At 35.6% G+C, this 24760-nt stretch overlaps 1 protein-coding gene across 13 annotated transcripts in view; it reads right to left on the reverse strand.

Annotated features, from left to right (window-relative positions):
- LOC310879881 (uncharacterized protein) overlaps positions 1–24720 on the reverse strand; it is a 295028-nt gene extending 270308 nt beyond the window's left edge. For 5 of the 13 annotated variants that reach the window (XM_083794870.1, XM_083794866.1, XM_083794867.1 and 2 more), the window contains exons 1-5: positions 24088–24208; positions 23355–23421; positions 14951–15022; positions 13900–14029; positions 7639–7686 (exon numbers count right to left, since the gene is read on the reverse strand). In XM_083794870.1, the coding sequence (XP_083650996.1) occupies positions 7639–7686; positions 13900–14029; positions 14951–15022; positions 23355–23421; positions 24088–24183 (413 nt within the window). In that variant the 5' untranslated portion in view covers positions 24184–24208. Of the gene's footprint in view, positions 1–4611; positions 5720–7638; positions 7687–13899; positions 14030–14950; positions 15023–20844; positions 20958–23354; positions 23422–23840; positions 23980–24087; positions 24209–24590 lie in introns of those variants that run through there. The other 8 variants (XR_014571199.1, XR_014571200.1, XR_014571201.1 and 5 more) reach the window with 5 other exon arrangements.
- Positions 24721–24760: the final 40 nt, after the last annotated feature.

Raw genomic sequence — 24760 nt, forward strand, 5'->3', positions numbered from 1 at the left:
ACTGATGATTTTCACCTGTGCCCTGAATATCTATGCATTTATGAAGAAAGGTATTTAACTAGATTGATTATATGAAGCTGCCTGAGTAGAGTTAGTGCAATGTAATGGAGACTGTGCGGCTCTCTGCAGCAGTACAAGTCCCTGAAGCTATACTGAAAAATACTTTAATGCTTCTTCCTCTGCTGACAAAACAATACTACTGTCATATAAGACTCGCTGTTCTACTGGGGACATGGGGAACACTGTAGGAGAAGCCTAGTAGGCTGTTTTTGCCAGCCCAAGTTACCACAATGTATAAGAATGTAGGAATGAGCATCGTAAAACATGAAGGGGTGAAGTACAAAATGCATCACAAAATTAATTCCTAGATCCTTTTTTCGGTACGTTTGTGGTGTTTGTTTAAAACCCTGCTTCTAGAGTAACCTTGAGGAAACATACAGAAAGTGCACTCATCCCCTCAGCAGGAGCCTGAGAAGAGCTCCCCGAAGTCTGTTTCCACCGTAGGCGTAATGCAAATCTTACTGGAGACAGTGGGAACATATTTACCAGGTTCAGATAGCTTTGCATCCAGCTTTCCTCATTAATGGGAGTGGCACTATACAATCAATAAACATTAAGATAAAACAATTATACAATCATTTCCTCAGTGAGAAATTGATGTTATAAATAAGAATAATTAAATTGATATGAGAGGAATTATTCCAGTTCATTACAGATAAGAAAGTTGTTCCTAAAACAAAGAATCCAGAAAACAGCAACTTCTTCACCCCCTAACACAAACTATACTAAGAAGCAGAGGAAAAAACCTCAAGCATACAAATACTATCTTCTCTAAGGGTGATTAGTCAAGTCAATGCATTAGTTGAACATACTATAAGCTAAGATTTAACACTGGGGGAGTGGACCTCATGAGATATGCAAAATGTTATAATGAAGCAGGTACCTTTAATTCCATTCTGGCAGATATTCTTAAATCTAGACAAAGATGCATCACCGGTCATTTGACAACTGCTAAAATGCTAGGCAATAAGACTACAGTATTTTAAGCAGTTAAAAATCAATCCTCAACAATGTCAATGTTTCTGCCCGCTTCTCTTTCTTCCCCGCTAAGGACACATATTCAGATTGGCATTGCCCAGTACTGTCTGAAAAGCTATGGACTTTGTGTTTTGTTATTTTACAGAAAGAAGAAAAGTGATGAGTGAAATTGAGAGGTGTGGATTAGCTAAAATCACATTTGGTTGCTGATAAAGTTCTGACGTGAGACTTGGCACATGCCAGAAAATTTCTGCACAAAATACTCAATGGTTACTATGAACTAACTGAAGGCACCAGGAAAAGCCTTTATCCATCCAAAAAAATATCAGTTCATCAAAGGAAGAAAGGAAGTATATAACTTCCACCAGAGTTCACTGGATTTGTCACTTCAGACATAAAGCACCTAGATAGAAGCAGAGTACTGAGGTTTGACTGCAATTACCTTATCTTTCCTATTTTTAGTGACAGGACCAGATTATTTTAAGTGCATTTTATAGAAAACCCTTCTTTACTGAAATATAAAGACTGTAATAAAGACAACACAATGTTTTGAAACTGTTTTAAATCCTTCACTCAGATTTGCTTCTACAGATTTAACATGTAGGGGTTCTAATCTTACTGCTACTAATTAGAGCTTTAGTGTAATTGTGCCAACAGGGTGCTTGGCATAATAATTACTATTGAGAGATTCTGGTGGAGCTGTAACGTGCCCACATAATACAGATAGGTCTAATATTATACAGCAGTCACCTTTGTATGTTGACTCCTAAGTTGGATTTTAACCAAGTAAGGGGTTATTTTGCCTTTATTATAAAGCTCAGAAGGCATATACATATGTATGATTTAGGTATTCATTTTTCCTCTTTGATTCTTTTGAATATTAATTAGTTAGAAGAAAACTAGAAGGAACGTTTTATTCCACATCCTTCATAACTTAGTCTAGTTTGGAATGAAGAAATGCACAAAAATGCTTATGTTGGCAGGTCATGCTTCTAATGTAATATTAGACTTTCTTAGGATAATGGCCTCAGCAGCAATGTTTACCACAATATATAATAAACTGAACTGAAAACTGGGGATGAATAAGACAAAATCTGCATTTAGAAAGCATCTGTGTTGTATTCCATTACAGTCTTGCCAATTTTAAAAGAAATTGGTATGTAACTATTTGAGTAAATCTGTTCAGGGCAATACATAAGGGACAATGCAGGAAAACTAAAAATAGTAATAATAATAATACAAAGGAGCATTTCTGAACATGAGCATTTTGATCACTTAGTAATGTTTACTGTCTAACAAGTCTCAAATATTGAAACTTTCCAAATGATTTAAAACAAAAGAACACTTAGCAGCATTGAGTTGTTTGGTTTAGTTTTGTGTTTTTACATCTAGAAATATCAGCTTCAGCCGTATAGTCATTAACAACAAAAATCTTAATTATGGATATTTGTTAAGGACTTCAAAAATAATTTAAACACACCAAAGCTGTACAGGAAAACTTACTAGATAGGTTCAATGTAACTGTAGGATCTTTTTTTTTAAAAAAAAAAAAAGTGAAAATGTACAGCATGGAGCCTGAACATTTAGAGCTGGAGCTCCATTTAGAATAGACAAGCTTGTTTTTACTGCCCCTTAGTGCTTCCCTTTTAAAGTGACAGGAAACCCATTTCTGATTACAAATCAATAGGTTAGCATGTTACCATCAGACAGTAAATGTAGTTGTTGATATCAGACCACAGAAGACGATATCAGAAAAGATGAGCTGTTTCCATTTTTGATGTATAAACCTTGCCAAAAAAAAAAAAAAAAAACACATAGAAAGCAGTATTGCTTTTCTTCAACTCCATATTTTCAAATAACAGCCCTTATAGTAGCGAGTCACATGTGGCCTATTTATCATTTAGGGGTCACCATTGGAATAAAAACCACAACAAACATCATATACATAAAGTGCTCAAGTTTAAGTCTCACAAATCAGGAACCACTGAAACGTGCTGTATTAGTTAATATAATAGAAAGCAAAAAGTATGTATGCTTCTGTCACACAAAATACCTTTTGATGAAGTCTCTTTTTTCTTTAAGCTTTTGAGATAATCTTAGAGAAATCATCAAACTATAAAAAGAAATCAATAAAACAGAAAAGGTTCCCATCACCCCTAAAAAAATCCATAACTTTTGCATTTTAATAGAGACACTACAAGACTATACCAGTCATTTTCTTTCTGATGTGTTCCTTTGATTTCACTCTTATCTCACAGGACTCTTGACTTTCCTGAGAAAGGGATTATTGAATTGTATGTCTCCCTCAGATGCTCTTGATCATTCAAGTAGTCTGTACTTAAGAACGTTACAGAGTCTGCTCAGCTGCTGGCTCCTTGGGAAACTCATCAGGGATTGTCATCTTAATATTAATTGGGTTTTGTGCAGGAATCTGAGTCCCACAATGAGAGGGTTTCAAGAGAGAAGATTATGCCCAAAGCCAGATATAAAAGACAAACATGTTTAGCACAACAATTATGATAATTGCAGAAACACTCTGAGAAATAAGTAAATCTGATTAAGGGCACTTCTACATGATCAAATATTAATCTGATGTCTTCACTCTAACCTGGTTTGAACATAAGAGGCTTCTTATGGTTTTATGTATTAACAGATTTGTAGAAGCTGAACTCATAGTACCTAATAATATGGTACATCCAAGTCAATACAGTAAAAGGATCTTTACGGAATGTAATCCACTTAAATTAAAAATAGACACAGATTGAATCATAAAGCTTAAATTAAAATTGACATACAGTCAATCAATAAAACATTTCATATGAAGTCTTGTACAAACCACCATAACTCTTTTCAGTTTCATAGCATTAAAAGTTCTGTATTTCTTCCTTTTTAATAAAGATTTCATCACAAATCATCATAAATACCACTCAGACAATGAATTAAAATTTTCCAGACAAGCATAATACCCAGCAAACTAAATACACCTATATTTGCAGCTGTGAGATTTTTTTTTCCCCTCTTTTATAATGTGTATTAGTTGTAGAGACTTGAAGTATCTGATTAAGCCCTTTCACCTTAAAATCACTATGATCTGTAAGAGCCTGGAGCCAACAACATATATTTGAGTGATAAGGCAGTGGCAGAAAAAAAAGCATTCGCTATACTGATTTCTCTGTGTGCATGCACGCACATACTTGTAAATAAATACACACACATACATACTCCTCTAAAATCCATATAAAACCATATTTAATATTAGGTACACATTTAATACTGTAATGACAAGTATTTTCAGCTTCTTATGCACAGACTAGTTCTGAATCAACCTTAAGCTTATATACATACTATGTATACTTTTGAATATATATGCGCAGAGATAAAAGCAACTCCTAAGAGCATTTACACTATATTTACATAACCATTTGAATTAACTCAGATGAAATCTTCCATGTATAACTAAGTTTTCAAAATTGAACATTAAGCATCTGAAACCTATTACAGTAATATATGCACAGAAGCCTGATACAAAAATGAATTATTCCAACACGAAAGAGAAATGCACACATATGGATGTCTATCTATCCATCTTTATTTGTAAGTATTAACCACATATAGACCTTATGTGAAAGGTAAATCTTGCCAGCATGGCTTACCTCCCATAGTAATTAGGCTTGTGTTTCTGCTTTATTAACTCTGATACAACAGTGTCCTGCCCTCTGTCACCAGGGGTACTAATAGATGATAATCACTACGATTTGGAAACCATACAAATTAAATGATGAAGTGACATGAAGTGTAGTAATGCAGTGAGTTCAAGGATAAGAGAGTTAGTCATTTCAATAGTCATTTTCAGGATATTAAATAGAAAATACACGAAGAGATTAGATCACAGTTTAGCACGGAAAATAATAATTTAAATTTACAAGGTAAACATACATTTTCCTGAAATACTACTGCTTTAAGGATGATACTAAAACAGTTTGCCTCACGCAAGATAGTTTCCCCTAAAAGAAATATTTAAAATATATTTCATATGCATAAATACAATGAAATTTTTAAAAGAATGAATAATACTGCTTGTGAACAATTTTAATTTCATGTGGACAGCAAGTATATTATTTCAGTCTGTTGTAAATCAGCCTGTATTAAGATATCAGAAATACATTCTTATCTGTATTACTATAATCTTTAAGATGTGGTCCTGATCCTTATCTTCTACTTTTTGATCCATTAATCTTCAAAGCACAAATATGACAAACCTACTGTAAATTTTTTAATCCAGTGCTTAATTATTGAGAAACATAACTCAGTTGACAGAAGAAACAAAAAAAGTTGTAGGTGTTTTTAAATGTTTTTAACTGTTAAATATTGTGATGAATATCATAATTTTGCAGTAATTTCAAGAGGCTTCAAGTTCTAAAATGTCGGTTTAAATGGAAGATTTTTCTTAAAGATACACCAAAAATTATAACTCTTTATCAACTTTGTAAGAAACAATTAAAAAGCTGACATGAAGATGCTAAGTGTGAACATTGAACGTCTGTCTTTTCAAATCCATTCTTGTCTTCTGTAACTTATCAATAGCACATTCTTGTTACTGCAATTACGCTTTGAAACTGAATGTCTTGTGTATTCAAAAGTATTACATGTTTTGAGTTAAATGTAATACTGAGGTAGCCACCTTTTAAGAAGGGAGAAAGATATTTCAGCATATTTATTGAAAGCCACATGTTTCAGTATAAGCTAACTTTTTCAAAAATACATAAGTATTAGTGAAAGACTTCTGGCAAAGAACTCTTTTTTATTATTATTTTTTAAAGTAAACAGGTGAATGCAACTATATAAGCATATTATTCAGTTATCTAAAAAATATAAAAACCCTTCTTGGGAAAACAATCCATAATATTCAAATCAAAGTCACATTTTCCTAATATTTTTCTAAACCGATATATTCAGCTACAAACAGTTCACCCTATACTGATAATTTTGAATTCTGTTAGATATAAGTTTCACTAATCATGATGCTCTGCAGAAACATAATTCTGCCTAGGCCTATATTGTGCACTTCAAAAGCAAATACCCAGACTCCACATTCTTTTTTCAAACTAAGCAAGTACAGCACATTTTTAAACACTCTTTGAAACCAAGATGTATAAAATTCTGTTTATACCTTATTTACGCATACTGATATTAAATATTTTTCCTTCTTTAAAATGCTAATGTAAAAAGTAATATTTCTGAACTAAAATTGAATGTTATCAAAACTTTTAACAGCATAGGTCTGCTCTCTACTGATCTCAGATTCTACAAAGGATTACTTCTGTACAATGCAACAAATTCTGTGTAACCCATGTAATACCCATGTAATACACTTCCATCTCATTTAAAAGGTCAAACCACTGGATTTCAAAAAACATCCTAAAAACATGTACTCCATTGCTGAAGAGGAAATGCTTAATAGACAAAAGAAGTATAGATACTTTCCTAATAATCATCCAACCAGTTACTTTCTGTTCTGAAGAATTGTTTTCTATGGTTAGCATGTTTACAGCCATTCAATTCTAGATGCAGTTTATGGCAATTAGATATTTATCCTCCTTAATGTACACTGTTTTTATTTATGTTGAATTTGAATCCATTATCAGAAACAAAGCTGCATACATATAACCCTAACCAGTTGCTGGAGATGCACACAGACTACTGCTTGTTTACTTTGGGTAGACTAATCTTATGGCATGCATTAAAAATGTTGTACTTGTCACTGACTAATACAGCAAATTGAAACCTTGGAACAATCTTATTTACAATTCAAGTGCTCAATATTTGATTCTTGCATCAGAATTTTCACTTAACCCTTTTGTTAAATAACCCAGGGCAATGTACAGCTACGCTGCAATTTAAAACTAAAAACAAGGCCATTTCATTTGTTAAACGGTTTTTCACTAAAAGATATATCCACACTGTATTACCTCACTGCACGCTTTTTAGGGCCTCAGTTATTATGCAGTATATAATTGAATATTTCAACTGTTTTGTACTATTCATAGAGCTAGGGTTATTGTTGAAAGAAAACCAAAACAAGACCAAAAAAGCTAACCCTTCCCTCATCTGTATTCCATAAATAAAAGGCTTAGCTGATGTTTTTACTTACAGTTCCCAGAATTTCTCTCTCTTCTAAACCATTTTAGCTCTTAATATGAAAGTTTTATTAGTTATTCTGTCAGAAAATTCAAACCTTTACTAAGTAACATGAACAGTTACAGTTGCTTTAAGTGTGGTTGGGTACCCCTGATTCCATCATGAAAAAAAAAAAATAAAACAATATATGGCACATGTTAACATCTAAAGACTGAAAACATACCCAGTAAAATAGTCCCACAGACTAAAGGAAATCACTACTTAATTCCACAAACATTTGTTTCAGCTCAGAAATTGTACTAGAAACTTTAAGTAGTTTCCTTGTTCAAAAAAATACTCTAGTTGATAATGTGAATTCATAAGATGCTGCATAGCACCATCTGCTGGTTTGAACAATGGGCTTTGGAGACGAGTCCAATTATTCATGTTATCTGAAATCTAGAAAGACGACGTTTCACTCACCTTAGTTTCACAGGATTTGTAGGATTCTGCATAGACTCACTGTACAAACTGAAAGAGAATGACAGAGAGAGAGAAAGAGTATCATCCCATGTGCATATAAAGACATCTGAAAATCATACAAAGATGAAATCTGAGCAGGAGAGCCTTATTCAAAGAAAAAGGAAAGCTGTATTTCCTTTGTCCCAGTCCTGGGAAGAGATCCTTTTAAACTGTCTCATGGACATTATTTTCTTGCTTCAACCTAGATTTTTTTGGAAGGAAATTTAGGAGGTTGTTGGATATGGAAAGATTTTTTTTTCCTTAAGCAAGAAAATCACAACAGCTTCTATCCTAGATTAATCATTACTTAATAAATGCTAAGTTCAGAAACAGCTGTTTTATTTTTGGTTATAAAGAATAGAGATGTAAAAAATGCATAAACATAACGGATGAAGAATATAACTTCTTTTTGTCCGGGCTTCATATATGCAACAGATTAAAAAGAAGTGATTACTAGAATGCTATTGGTAAACTACGTTTTAGCTAGGAAAGCTAAAACAGCCTCAGGAATAGTTTCTCAGAAATGACTGGGTTGGGAAGCTGTTTAAATTTACATTTTTATCTTTTATTACTATTTAAAAGGAAAAAAAAACAACCAACCTCATTTTAACTAGAATTTTTTTGCCACATCAACACAAGAAACATTTTTTTCACAAAAAAATTAGACTATCCAGACCTCTGAATTGCTAGCCTTTTTTCCTATGCAGTTTACATAGAAGCAGTAGCCATAGGCGTGATACAAAAATTAAAGACAAAAATTCTGCAGCATTAGTGGGACAGCTTGTGTCAGCAGCACCCTCACACTGTAGTAGTACAAACGATAGGAGTGGGTCTGAAAGTCCTTCCTCAGTGACACCTCCCAAACTGTGGTAGCAGAATTTGGTATATGGGAAACCCAGGTTCTGCTCACACCTCTGGCTGCTCCCCGTAAATTAATTTGTTTACTTGATGCCTGTTTCATGAGGTGCGTAGAGGCCTTAGCTGGTACATGTGCATACCAAAAATATCACACGTTTAGTACCCACTGTGGGGTCCTGGCCGAAGTGCTCTCTGCAACAGCTTGATGATAAACAGCTGGCCTGCTAGTGGAACGTGCTGAGTACACTGGGCAGCATGAGCAAGAAACAGGTAACCAATATTAGCTGAACTCCCTTTTCAGAATAATAGAACAAACTACTCTGAAAATCCTATTGCTGAGCTATCCAAGTGTAGTTAGAACTCAGTTCAATGCCTGGTAAGGCAAGCATACACCTATTAATTTCAAGAGCTGGCTTGCATCTGTGGGGCAAAAATTACAAAGCTGAAGAATTACTCTTCTTCCTTTCACTTCCCTTTCTTTCCCCTCCCAATAAATCAGTTAAATACTTTTTTACATCTACGAAGTCGGAATAGCTCCAACAGCTTCAAGTAGTTTTAGTACTTCATACTTAAGCCAATGCAACGTTTGAGGAAAAATAAATAAATGAAAGAAAATAAAAATCCAGAGTATTCTGTCTTCCATTCAGTAAACTAGGAATCAAACCCATCTGCTTGCCACCTCCTGAAACTAGCATGAGTTCCTACTAAGCTCTGCAAATCCAAAGGGAAATGCATCACTGCCTGTCTATACCACAGGACTGAAGGAAGCTACGTAGACATACAGTAATTCTGGTTAACACTGCCATAAATAGGAAAAGAGCAAGGTGGTTTGGGAACATAAGAAGAAAAAGCCTCGAGCAGAGTCTATAAGGGATTATCACAGACTTCTCTGGCAGCAGTATCATGTGTCATAACAGTCATTTCTCAAAAGTACAAAAGGCCTTCAGTTCAGAAAGCTCTTCACCCAATAATTTTTTTATGAAGTTTTATTTGGTGATGTTCATCCCACAATACAGTTCTATTTCAAATAATAACATACTTTTGCTGAATTTCACTGACTCAGTAGCTGGTATTTAATAAGTATAATTTTGTCACCGTAGTACTATGCAAATTCCTCAGTGTGATATCACAAGAAAGTTTTGTGCACCAGTTTTAAGAAAACAGTAGCTGTTAAATCAATAACCACCACCAAACAAAGACAACAAAAAAACACGATCCAGAGTAGTATCACCAGCTGAACTGTATCATCTCCTCGGCACAACCTGAAGCAAAATTCTTGGAGCAGCATCTTTACCACATCAATACAGAGCACAACTTTGCATTTTAATTCCTCCCTATCACTGCAGGGAAACAAGCTCAGTATATCAGAAAACTACAAAATGTTTGAGTCACCAATAACAAGAGAGGCTCAACTAGTCATTTCAAATATCATTTACATCAAACATCAACTGTTTAGTTGACTTGTGTTCTTGTAAATGCCATCTACATTCTTGCTAATTTCTAATATCCTTACAGATGTTTTAAACTACACAAAACAAATTGGCTTAAAAGTTTTAAGGAGACACTTTTATATGCCTACCATCTTGCAAATACATTGAATGTCAATATATGCTCAGAATTCAGTATCCCAGATGAAACATCTTGGCTCATAAATAGCAGTACAGATTTGGGCATTTCCTCTGGAGTTCATTTAAGACAATGTTGTAGAGATAAGAGACTTTACTTCCAAATCACCTTTAAACAAACAAAAAATCTTTTAGCACAACATCTGAAAATACATGAAACCTCTCAGCTAATCAGAAAATATTTTTTTTTCACCAGTTCCAAGGGTCTTTAGATTAGACATTTGTATTATAGACTATCTGGGACAAAATTTTTTCCACAATTTTGCCAAGTGCCCTAAAAAACAGAGCACTTAAAACAAACAAACAAATAAAACACCAAGAACTGCAAACAAAAAAGCAGTGCTAGCCAAGACAAGTCCTGTTTCAAACTCCATTTTAATTAAACACTGTTCAAACTAAATCAGTAAGAAATCCCATTTATTCAACAGCTTCACTGAAAACAGATACATTACAAAATGAAAAAAATCTCAGCTAGGTATCGCTAATTAGGATCTAAGTATCATGTAATTACATGAAAATTAGTGACATATACTTTGAACCAATATAGAAATATTTACCCATAACATGGAAAGACTAACTTTCTCCAGAGTAATCTTCAAACTACTGCCCTTGTTAAAACTGAAGCTGCCAAAACAAAAAACTGGTTGGAGCATACTACTTACTGAATATGATTGCCCACAGACTCCTGAATATTTGAAATCACTACATCCTGATATAGCATGAGTTTGGATTGTTTATTTATGGACAGCTACAACTATAAATACCTATCATTAATAAACACAAACAGATCTTTGTTGTTCCAGAATAGCGACATGTAATTTTTCCACTAATGCAGTACCATAAATACTAACTTCAGAAACCAATTAAAGAATTAGCAAGAATGACCTCAAGTAATACATGTGTATTGTGCCTGCAGCTTGGAAAGTTTTGAGGATGCCTTAATTTTCATACACTAAGTTTGTATAATCATTATGAATGCAAGCTTTGAAATGGCATACAGTGCTCTTATTGAATAAAAGGCTGTAGGAAAAAAATCTTCTGAAGTCCCCAAGCAGTTTCACCGTAGCATGTTTTAAAGCAGTGACTGCAGTTTTCAAAGCACTAAGCACCAGTCAGAGAAATTTCATGTTTTATTTTTAATATACCTCCATTCAAGAAGGCCTTACTCTTGGTTAGCACTATAGAGCTACTATAGTTTTCAGAATTAATAATACTGTGATTTCTGTTACTATATAACTGTATTTTCTTTCTGTTTTATGTGCTTATGTTTTACCAATACCTTGCCTGTTTACAAAAGAAGCTGCCATGACAAGCCTCAGTGTCAGGATCCTGAAAGAATCAATTCACGGTACTCAATACATTCCTACTGCCAATAATTATTATTAAAAAAAAAAAAAAGCACTAACCCCTTAAATTGGAAAATAAGTTTATATAGAGAGCTAAAACAACTGTCACAAGCTTCTATGAACATACATTACAAAGTGAAGAACCTGGCTAACAAAGTAATGAGGACTGCAATTAGAGCCCTATGTAGCAAGCTCAATAGCTTAAATTCTTACTGTACCCTAATGGTGGGCATGTAACTGTGTAGACATTTTGCAATACAGATAAGTATTACATAATTAGATAATACAATATTTTCAATACCTTAGCATAGTACATTGATTTTTCACATAACTAACTACTGTCACAATTCTGCAACGGTAATATATGAGCACTTGTCTAACTGTGTTAGCAAGCCTACCAAAATCTATACAAACAATCATAAGCTCAAAAGCACACATAAGCTACAATATCTTAGCAGGTATTCTAATGACATTTTTAAGGATAATTATATTATAACATCTACTCACTTGATGGAATGAGCATCTTAAAACATTCACTACTTTTCTACTTCAAGTTTTCACCTAATCTAAGTGCATTAACGCATGAGTTCTGAAAATACTCTACTTCATAAAAACAAGAGCCATAACGGTTACGCTCATGTTAGTGCATCCAAAAAAACTAAGCAGTTTCTTTTTCTAAATATTTTCCTTCTAAGAAAATTCTTACAGCATGCCTGAAAAATGCTGTGGGATAAATATAGAAAGAATAAGATATTTTTGAGCATTTTTCTATTTTTAAATCAGTACACAAAAATAATTTTAATATGTCTGATTCTCAAACAAATATTAAGTATAAACACTTATGAAGTCAAATGTGCTCCTGGGCAAGTGAGCAAGCTGTCTTCTGTTAAGTCAATGATTAGCTAATTAAACCTGAACAGAACGAAGAGGTAAGAAGGTAGTTCATTGCATACATAGCAATAGACATTAGTAAATACTACATGTTACAAGATTAAAAATATATGTGTGTGAAAAAAAAAAAAAAAGAGAAATGAGAAAAAAAGAACTTTGAATGATGTTTAAATTCCACCCTTAATATCTCTTAGATTTGCTCAGTAGAAAAATAGAAAGTGCAAAGGACAAGGAAAAATGGCTTTCTGGTGATGCAACACACGTGATGTTTTCCTGAACAGACTTAGAAGTCAGAGTACACAGCATGCAAGTAGTAGATGACGGTTTTAACACCTGTCCACAGCAAGTTAACTTATGCCTTTCAACTCTGAGCTTCCTTCTTAATCCATAGGAGCTCTTCTGAATACACACATGCTACGTTATACTTTGCAAGAACACTTTTCAACTCCTGACCACGGGCCAGCCTTCTTAAACCCAAATCCCTTCCTTAGCTTTAATTAGTGAAGTAGAATGTGATCATATGCACTCCAACAACAGCCTGAACTCTCCTTCCTGCTGCTGTCTTCTCCTCATAAACCTGAAGCCTAGAGAATATAATTTGATCCCCATAAAGAAAATCTCCTCTCTTATCAAGGACACAGTTCAGTGACAAGAACAGTGAAGGGGGGGAGGAACGTGGGAAGAAATGATGGCGAAGTGAAGAGCCAGAAGATGTAGCCTTTTGAATATTAGATAAGAGTTCTGTTCGTCCATATGCTCTTGAGGTTACAAGCTAGTTTTATGCAGATTCAAAACTTCCCAGATTGTGTGTCAGTAGAAACAGAAACCTTGATGATATGTAATACCATACGCTCCCAAACCACATGTCCAGGTACAAAACTGGTCAATTATAGACATGAGGAGATTATTCAAAGATTTATCTGTGCATACTCTCCAAATTCTTTTCACATAGCACATTAATACAAAGATTATTAGAACTCCATGATGAAAATGAACATCTTTACAAGGCTCTTCTAATCCAACAAGGAAATGGAGCTGCATTTCCCACTGTAGGAATACAGCAGATCCTAGTGATTGATGCAGTGGTTACCTATTTTCTCACACAGTACCTACTTACCTCCCACAGTAATAAGACTTTTTATCTAGGTAAACATGACTCCAAAACAGTTTCTGGGGAAGCAAAACTAATGAAGCTTCTTTCCTGCAGAGTTGTGCCCTAAGTTTGATAGCTCACATGCCTTCCCTGATTCCTCATTAAGTCTGAGATTACATTATACCTTTCTCCTCACTGCAGTAATGGCTTTTTCTTCTAACCACTGTATTTTCCTAGGATCTACAGAACAGAAATATCTTTAAGATTTCTAACTCTCCATCAAATTTACTACAGAATAACCAAACACAAAAAAGTTGTTAGGGATGGACACACGCACTCTCACATACAGCCAGCATGACTGCCCAAAGAAGTCAACTCTATGTCAAAAAAATGTGAGACTGCCACATACCTTGGAATTTCTCTATACATTTTCAATAATTTCCATTTCCAAGTAATAACTGCTATCGGTTTATAACAGCTGATGAAGATGTCTGGAAAATTAAAATGACCTCGAAGGACTGCCTGCCAGGAAATTCTCACTGTGAATAAGGAAAAGGTTTTGTTAGCATAAGAACAAACATATTGGTCTATTTAAATCATTCTTAAGGAAATGTTTCAAGGATCTTCAAGAAAAATAATCACTTAATTTAATAAATAAACTAGTCAAGAAACTGCAAATTGGACCTATGTCACAGTATATTTCTTCAGAAAAAACAACAACTGTATTCTAATTTCAAAATGAAATATCAATCCTAAGGGATTTGCTTCCCCTCCTTAAATTCCCACTGGTCTTCCCCTTTTCCCAATTTAATAACTGTATCTTTTTTTTATAGACAAGAAGCTAAATGTCTGTTGCTAAACTAATCCTTCCAAGATTTGAATTCATGAATTAGAATGCTAAATAGAGATCATCATGGTATCTTGGGAACTGAACTTCACCTAAGCATAACTGTGATCCTGGTTACATGTAAAGCAAAACTCTCAATAATGACACTAGTGTTTGGTGCTTGGATATTACCAAGGTAATAATTTGAATTAACCAAGTTTGGAAACTCCTGTCTTTATAAAGAAGATTAAAGGGAATTAGCACGTTTCAAAGACCTGCTTTGCTTCAGTCAATTTGGTTCAAAAATTGAAGAAACTACCTAGGAACAGATTTTAAAAATAAATAAAAACAAACGTGCTCACAAACTAAGCTTAAGAAGCCTTCAATCAGGATGAAACAGAACTACTTAATATTATTTAGGCCTCAGGTTAAAACATGCATAAAGACTGTTCAAACACTTTTTCTTTTTAAATAGTACAGTGATGCAGGTGTTAAACCTTGATTCATACTTGAAATGGTGTTCCTTTAATGTGCATACCCAGAACCGTGGACTACTCTCTAACTTTAGGCACAGTGGTTTGATGTGGTTGCTAAGATACTACAAATTCAGTGTATAACTTATAGCTTTGCTTACTTCTTAACAATATGTTCTTCACTTTCACAGCATCTTTTTTTTCCCCTGTATTTTCATAAACACAAACCACATCTGGAAAAAAACAAAAAGAAAAAAATATATAATATATTTATATGTATATATAAATAAAGTAGAATTAGTCTCAAGTTTCTTTATCACAACAGTTTACATTTATTTATGCAACCAACCAAAATGCTGTGGAACATACCAGGCTAATCTCATATTAAAGAAACTGTTAAAGGTTTATGAACTCATGCAGATGGAAAAAAAATAATAATAATAATTCAAGCACTGTCAGTTGTTACGGAGTTATACTATTTGACCAGGCCCCACTGAAGAGTGAAAAAATTAACAATTTAACCGCATCACTTGTTTCCAGATTTCTTGGGTAAGGGGATGAGTCTAGCAACCAATAAGGTTGGGTCCAGCAGATAGGAGCCTGAATTCTCTTGGTGCAAAGCCATCGTATTTGAATCCAAAGCAGAAAGAACCATGTAACTACTCAGGTCTTCGTTATAAGAAACCTAATCATCTCCACTAGCAGAAAAGTCAAGACAGACATTTACAAGGATACCATACTTGCTGAGGTCAACCTTCTTCTCCTCCCCCAGCATCAGTAAAAAGCCAAGAACAGGCTAGCTTCAAAAATTTCAAGAATTTATATGCTTCTGCACCTTTCAAGGTCTAACCATGTAAGCCAGTGAAAGACCTACTTTCACATGAAAAAGATCTGTTAGCAGAACGAGGACGCCAACTACGGATAAGGGCCAGTCCAGTCCACAGCAGCAAAAAAGGTTTAGACTTTGTGAGAAGGGAACAGGGACTCTCAAATTCTGTCTAGACCACGCTTTCTTCCTCTTAACCCCAGGGTGAGAAGGGTTGTATTTCCAAACCTCTTGTATTATTATTAAATGTCTTACATGTGTGTATGTTTACAAAGTGAAACAAAAATGTACCCTGAGCCCTTCAATGACTGTCACTTTACTAGGTTGTTCAGACCAGCTGCTGAGGAAAAACAAATATATTTGAGAAAGCCATCTCCTAAACACAGAGATTCTACAAGCAATTAATTTATCGTTAGTTCTTGCAGATTTGGGCTATTTTTGAATCTTGCATTACTTTTAATATCATTCTTATTACCTGAAATTCTACTAATTTTCTCATGCATCTTTTATGTACCTAAAATGTACATAAAATGTACAGACTAAACATCATCTGAAATATACCATGCAGAGATAAAACATGGAAGATTGCCTGTCAGGATATTAAACTACTTTCAGTAGTGTTGTCAGGAGTCAATTAAGCAGAATTTAATTCCTACCTCTTTAAAATTTTCTACTTTTAGGTTATACTCGGTATATTGGGTAGTGAAAATAGTACATTGCACACGCTAGCAGTAGTGAATGCAGGAATCCAAGGGCCTTGTTCACTACTTTGTTGCTCTAGTGAGCAGCTTGCTGCAGCTCTAATTTTGATGGGCTTTTCAAAGGCAGTCACAAAATGAATATCAAAGCACGTAAGTAATCCACATTGGGAAATCTGTCAGAAAATTGTTGGGAAAATAAAGTGAATCGATAGCATGTCAAGAGACTCAAATGGAAAAATATTGAATATTCATTTTCTTGGTTTCAGAGGGCTAGGGATTTAGCAGAACCAGAGCAGCTTGTAGGATTTTCATTCTTCTTGAAAACATTCAAATAATTTTTGTGATGTGCTTTGGATTCAAAACATAATTAGTTCCCTTTAAAATTATGTTTTGCATCTCCATGCTGTTTACTGATGCATATACAGCATAATTAGGAGAACTAGTCTGAACCCACAACAACGTTTAACTACATTTCTGAGGAAAGAAAAAAAAAAAAAGTACAACTATTCATGTTTGCTCATTTCCATGCAGAAACTCATGCAAGTCAGCTATACATTTGAAAGCGCTACTACAAATGTGGCTAAGTAGAAGCTGACATAAAAAAGTACCTGAGTTAATTTCAGTGCAATAATGAGATTTACAGCATATTAAAAATACATATATTTTTAATGTGGTTCTGATTCCAGGAAACATAAGATGACGACACAAGCAACGCTTCATAGTGGGCTATGTCTATGCAGTTTGTTACTTAGGCTGCAAACTTGCTTCTTCTGTTTGCCAAACAGCTGTTAATACCTATGCAGACCATCTCATGCAATGTTTGCACACTTCTACCTTAATTTTTTGAAGAAAAATATCCCCCTCCTTCATTTCACACACAATCAAAATAAGTAACACAAACTATCAATTCATTTGTTTATGCGTGCGTGTGTCAATTCCCCTACTGCACATTTATTCTTGTATATAACTACACAATATTTCCAGGCAATCCAGTAATCCATTCATACTGAAATTTATGAAATCTTATTAAAGTCAAAGCTTTGCCAATGGCTAACCCTTGAGCCACATGTATTTTACTATTGTCACCTTCCGTGTCTCCTTTGAAGAATCTAAATAAATAAATAAATAAATAAAAAGTAATAATTTCCTGGTATTCAATGCTCAGCCCCTTCATAAATTGTTTTAAAATAAAAATGGATCTACAAATTCCATCCAATGGATCTCAAAATTCCATCCTTACAACACTGCATAATATCTTAATAGTTCTCCAATTCAAAGCCCTCCTTCCCTAATATACAAAAAAAATGATGAAACTATCATGTAAAGAATAACTACTTTTGATAAGGCAAGAAAATTCTACACTTATACCTCAGAAGTCAGAAACCACTCTGACTATTCTGAAGATCATATGAAGTAATAAAAACTTAAAGAAAGCACAACTTTTATTTATTCATTTATTTTAAGAGTTATTCTGTCCCTTGCCTTAGATTATCCTTTGAAGAGACTGGGAAATCACTGATGTACACCTTTTCAAGCCAAAAGAAAAAGAAACCTGTAAATACCAAACAATTGTTCTTTGCAGCATAACTAGAAGGAAAAAAATAAAGATAACCAGTTTCCTAAAATAGGTTAGGAAAACATGGTCTAAGTAGTAGTTCCCTAACACTAGGTTATTTTATTCCTTTGTATTGAATTTATTTTCACTTTAACATCAACACTTCATAACCCACCTTAAAACCAACCAAGCGAACACTGTCCTTGTTACACAACTGACCATTACACTTATATCCTTTCCTTATCAAAATGAACTTCTGGTTAGCATGCAAACAAAAATAATCTCCTCTGACCTCCCCTTGGAAAACTCTTCACACACAGGTTATTCAGGCAGTGTCTAATTAGAGAGCATTGAACATTGTAACTATATTCTTTGCTTCTGCTCACATCCAGTATAGAAGACAAACAAAACCTTAAATACTTCTCATCTCATGACAACAACTTTGCACCTGCTTAACACCTTCACATTAAGGCTCTTCCATACAATAGCTTTCTCCCAAAATAGCTTAATAACAGTGAAGAAACGTTCTTATCTTGCTAACTTTTCACACTTTTTAAACTTGGATCTGTGAAGAAAACACTAAGATACTGCTGAAAGAAAATAATATGGATATTCACATTTCAAATAGTATCTCCCAACTTCACTTCTTTTCAAACAGTATGGTTTAAGAGAAAAGAAAAAAAAAAAAGAAAAAAGCTTCCAAACCCAGCCCCAAACTACCCAGTGCACTACATGTGCACTTACCCAGGGAAACTCAGCAAAATACCAATGTTCTTTTCTAGCTCTTTGAATTCACCCATTTGAAAAAGCATACCTAAAACTGAACCTTGCAGGGCAAGTGGTGATACAGGCACAATAGTTTTAAATTCAGGGCAGCTGGGAAGATATCAACAGATGCAGCTTTTAGAAGACCCAAAAAAAAAAAAAAAAAAAAAACCACAATGGCTAAAAGGAAACCAATCTCGCTGTCAGTAGTAAAGAAATATTTCAAAATAACTGTGTCAAATTGGGAACAATTGCCAGTGGCAATTTAACAAGAATCAAGATCTCCTACTCTTTATGAAAGAAGCTCTCATGAAACAGCGTGAAGTTCTACCTCTATCTCCACCCAACTTTTCAGAGCTCTGTATTATACATAAACTTGTCTTTTCAATTACATTAACCAGTGCAAGGTGACACTGATGTAACAAGTTGATCAGAGAGCTGTTCAGTATAGGTAAACAAGATAAAATCCATCTCTGGATATAGAAATCACATTTCTCCACAACTAAGCCTGTGTCCTCAAAGCAACTAGACTTGATTACTCATCGTGGGAATTTGGTGTAGCTATATGGTTAGAACTATCAGACAGAAAAAACAGCACTGATCTCTAATGTGCAATCATCTTTAGCTGCTCATCTCCAAAGGAGGAAAGCTTCTCTCCGAAAGAGATTAGCAACATGTACTACTGCACCTCAATGCTGTGTGCAATTCACATATGCATTTCAAATGTGCATACTTTTTCAGTCCATGCATTGTTCCACTATTGATCAAACTGCTAACCCTTACATACTTTTCAAGATTGTGCAACTTATATAATTGGAAGTCTGAGCTATCCAGGAGAGTATTAAACAATGTAATCTCACCTGGGAAAGCTTTGCAACCTTAATAAGATACTGATTTGCCACGTCAGTTTGCCCTCTTATTGCGAGAAACTCATCTTTCACAATATTAAGTTTCCTGAAGCTTTCGAGGAGAAAAGAAAAAGAAAAACAAACAAACAATTCAACCTCACAACGAGTTGTAAGGCTTGTGAAGAAACCAGTAGAACTGACAAAATAACACTCAAACTATCTGAATGAGGGGAGCTTTACATGGAGAACAGCAAGAGCCTATATGAAAATGGGGATGTATTGAAGCAAATGAAATTCTCAAACAAAATAAATACTTAGCTACAAAGCCTTGTTTGATATAGACAAGTGAAGAGAATATTACAATAAAAACATCAAATTAACATCTATGGAAACTGCAGTCTAATGTTTCACAATTCTTCCAACACTCACATACCTCATTAAACAGAAACAGCCTTGTGACCAGCTTCTAAGCAATCTTAACTCTGCTTTAGCAGCATAAAACTCATAATAAAAAGTGTAAAACAATGTATTTGATTTGTTTCACATACGTTCTTCTTAGAACTTTGTTCTTAGTACAAAAGTTGTAACTTCCAGACCTATAGAGCCTTAGACAGATAAGTTAATAAGCAATTCTATCTACTAATCTTATCCTGTCTCCCATTTCACTACACCTACTACTAAAATATGTAATATATGTTAAAACATTTTATTTTCCAAAAAAGCAATTCCTGTAGCCCCATATCACTAAAAGCAAAGGAACTTTGAAAAACATACCAAACATAACATATAGAGTGATCACAAAGGAGTGATCTAGAACTATATCTAGACCATATTAAGCATTATGGGTGCTTCAAAATACTGCCTAAAACAAGGAACCTATAACAGTTGTAAAATTGTTTATCTCATCCCACTTGAAATACCATGCAAATATATTTAATAACTAGCAATTACAGCTTCTATGAAGAAGTACAAATGCAGGGACACACGCTTAAAAGTACAGTTCATCCATCTTCACTCTGCCTCTTTATAGCTCCCTAATCCTAAAAACCTAGTTCCAGATCTTTGTGTTTTCTAAACCTATGTTCAAGTCCATGCTTCCTCCGAGAAACGTTAGCTAATGCTTTCTACACAAGCCCAGTGTGACCATAAGTGCAACAGTAGCTCCCATTGCCTGGCAAGAAGTGAGGCACTTCATGATAGTCCGGCTAGTCACACGAGCCAGCAGTAATATACAACAGGACTGCCAAATGCATTTCATATGGTCTACATGAAGTCTGGCAGACCTCCCATATGGCATCTCAGGGCATAAGTTATAACTGAAGGAAACATTTACCAAAAAAAAAAAAAAAAAACCACTTACAAACAAAATCGTCGTGTTTCACACAGATCCATCTTAATTCCAGATCCAGAAAGTAAATTGGCATGTACATGTGATTAATTCCAGCACAGACTCGTGAATTTAAAGTACTCATTCTGCGATCATAAATACAATTCTAATGAGTCCAAGTGACTACTTGGATAATGATGTTAAAATTGTTATTAGCTTAAATGAGAAACCTATCTCATCCTAGAGAGTGATGTCAAGGCAATTCCATGTGAAATCTCAAACCTACACATCATCCCCATTTAGCACATCCACATATTTGTTACCATTCAAGCCAAAGAGATTAACAAACCCACAATAAAATCTGTTGATACCTTAGCGGATGTCACTTCAACTTTGGTTTATCGTGTCCTGTGAAATGCCCCTCTCTTTACTATGTTACTATTTGAAGCATCTCAGAACAAGGTAGGTAGTAGCCCTTCTCCCTTCCTCCCACTTTTTACCCACAACAGAATACTATATTGATTTTCTCATCAGTGGCAAGCACAGATACATCTTTTCTTCAGAGCTTGATTTTTGTGTTAAGCTGACAGTAAAAATACGATATGCCAAATATGAAATATCCAAGAATTAGGATCAAGATTGACAAGTTTGTTCCCACTACTAGTGTATAACACGTTTAATTTTAAAGAAAGCAACCCATTCAAACAGTAACCAATTCCTTTTAGAATTTTTCTTTCCATAGCAACAGCTTGGACTGGTAGTCAAGTAGCCCAATCTTCATCAAGATATATCCAGTGAATAAAAGCCTGTAGAAGGCCAATGGATTGTATGTAGAGTTGTTTTATATATTTATGTTAAAATTCATCTTATGACAGAAATTTGGAAGCATGTGACATTCTATAAACAGATCAAGTTTTGATACAGTCTTATTTCCAATGTGCGTTTGGCCTGAGGAGAAAGGACTGAGGGCAAGTTCTCAATTTTTATGGTATCTAAAATCAACATAATTTTCAAATGCATCTTAAGTACTAGCTACTTTACGCTGCTGCCACTTTGATATGAACACTTAGAAAAGTATTTAAAAATTCATATTCACATCCAATGTAACTGCCATTTAAGTCAGGAATTTACTTTTTAATAAACACATTCTTGAGCTGGTAACAGTAAAAGCATCATTCAAACATCATTTCCTGTACTAAATTTTACCCATATTAGCAGACTTAGCAAAGCATCAACCACAAACATGTTGGTGATAGAAATTTCCTAATGCAAGCAGTCTTTATAGATTTCTGCTATTTCAGCGCGGGTCTCCAAGGACCATTTGAATCCATATTAATTTCCTTTCTGGCAGTTATGCGGCTATGTATGAACTGCACTATTTCACTTTTAATCTGTCAGTAATTTAGTAATGTGTAAACTAATTATGCACAGATATTAATGTAATCAGTTTGGGGAGCTATAAAATCAATGTATTTTTACAGACTGCGTTAAATAGAATTGTGTTATTATAATCATATATCTGTTACAGATAATGTTATGGAATTAAAATAATTGTGATCCATGCATTGATGCACATTCCCACAATCCATCCAGTGATACGATATTATAATTTTCTATAGCAGATAGGTCAGGTTTTTCAGTAACATTAAAATTAAAACTGACTGAAAATACTCTATGGCTCCCTATTAAGAAATATAATTTTGATGACATCTCAGGTTTCCTACAGTGAACTAGAAATGAACTGGCTAATAACATTTCATCTATAATTCAACACAAATATTCACCCTCACTCCGACAGAAAATGTGCAGGAGAGACTGTAGCTACCACTCAGCACCGGGCCACATAACTTAACCAAGAATCACATTTAAAGCATCACATAGCAAGTCATGAAAATGATCAAGCATGCATATCCAGTCATATCCAGATGTACGACCATAGACCAGCTGTCCGCAGGGGCATGGCAACCAGGGTGCACTGCCAGAGCCTGGCGTGGCTGTCAGGTACCCAGCTGCCACTCGCTATGCAGTCATGCCTCTGCCTCAGCTCCACCTCTTGAACATCTCCTGTGTTTATTCTACATGCTAATTCCTCCATTTTCTGCTATACAGGTCGCTCAAGGCATGGGTTTCACATGTGAAATTCAATAATTAATGCCTTCCACCAGCTGTGCTTATCACAGGCACATACATCAGGGCAAGCAGAGCAGACAAGAAGAAAGTGGTCCTGAAGTTACCTCAGCAGTTAAGACCCCATCTCCCCTTTTCCCAGCTAACAACTTCCAAGCCAAAGGAACTGAATTATTTTTGAGGAGAGCAATGTTCCTCTCAGGTCTATTTGAAAACATCATTTAATTCAGAGCTCTGCCACGCTGTGAGAACCACTTCCCACATAACCACAGCATTTCTCCCACTCCCTTCCAAAGGCTCAATTAAATAACGTGCTAAAGTTACACAGCACAGTGAATGCAGCCAGCCATGAGGTGCTGCCAGGCGGCCTGGTCTTTCCCCTCTCCCAGCCTGCCTGCAACCTCTCCACTGCTCACCCCTCACAGGCAGGTCGAGGTCAGCACAGACAAGCACTTGGCAGGCTCCTTGAGGCCTAACACCGACCTGCAAAGATAAGCACAGTGTACTGATGAGTGAATTTGTACTCGCTGCTGGTGAAATTAGTGTGTTTTTTTTTACAGGTGAAAGATATCAAAACCTCATGCTTTCTGTTCTAGCCCTATATTAATTTACAGCTATAAATTAATTTTTTCATGTGTATTATTAACAGTACCTTTTACAGAAAAAAACGCAGGTTAAATTTGCAGAGCATACAGCTGTGTTCTGGTGCCCTGTTTTGGGAAAAGGGCTTCACAGAATTAACCAGAACTTCAAACCCAGCTGGCAGTAAAAAAAAGCCACTTGTCACTGTGAAAACAAGTTACCACAGACCTCCAAACACCATTCACAATCTCACACCAACCTGGTTTAAAAACAAAACCAAACAAAGCAAAGCAAAACAAAGAAAAAAAAAAATCAACCACCTGCCACAACAGATGCTTTGAGGGATAGAAGTAAACAGCAACACACACATCCCACAATGTTTACATCCATATGGAACAAAAAACAAAATGATGGATTTAAAACAGCAACAAACCAGCTACTTTCACCTAGCGCTTGTCGAACAATAGTGCCCATTTGATCCCCACATTGGATCCTCTCCTTGAATTTCCACACCGAAGACCCCAGGTGCAGCAGCGGGAGCAGCATGGGGCCGACACCCTGCCTCACCTGGTGGGGACGGCGTGCTGACAGGATGGCACCAGACCACAATGCACTGACCCACACCTGCCCCTCATGCCCCACCACAGGATCCCCACAGGCCATGCCACCACACCTCAGTGAGGAGAGACTGCTCAACAGGTACAAAATACAGAGGGATGAGAGTGTCAGCACATCAAAAAGCTGCAGCTGCTCTCCTTGCCATGGCCTGAAGGAAAACCACGGGCTGGCACAGTTCTGGAAGGTTCCTCCCACCTGCTCCCTCAGGCTTCCTCCTTTGCGAGTTCTGAGCTAGGCCTGGTTGCCATCTTGCACCTCACAAGCAGCCATGGGACATGGGGCACCACCTTGTCATCCAAAAGCAGCAGGCCTTGGTGCAGCGCACCAGCTTTCCCACCAAGAAAGGGCAAAGCTAGGGGAGGGGCCCCCTCACATGCCACCCCCATGGTAGCTGCCTCTAAGCCCCTTAAAACAGAAACCTCACTGGGAAGAAAACAGGCTCAGCATCATACCTGCCACAGCAGGGAGACGACGCTGGCTGCCACATGCTGGGACTGCCTCATGGCAGGCAGGGAGGCAGCAAGATGCCTGACAGAGAGCCTAGTGGCAGGTGTGACACACTCCTCTGCACCTGAGGCTCAGTGGGGCTGCCTCTCACCTGTGGCTTCAAGACCTTCAGGAA

Source organism: Anser anser (genome assembly GCF_964211835.1).
Source record: "Anser anser genome assembly, chromosome: 11".
Lineage (NCBI taxonomy): Eukaryota > Metazoa > Chordata > Aves > Anseriformes > Anatidae > Anser > Anser anser.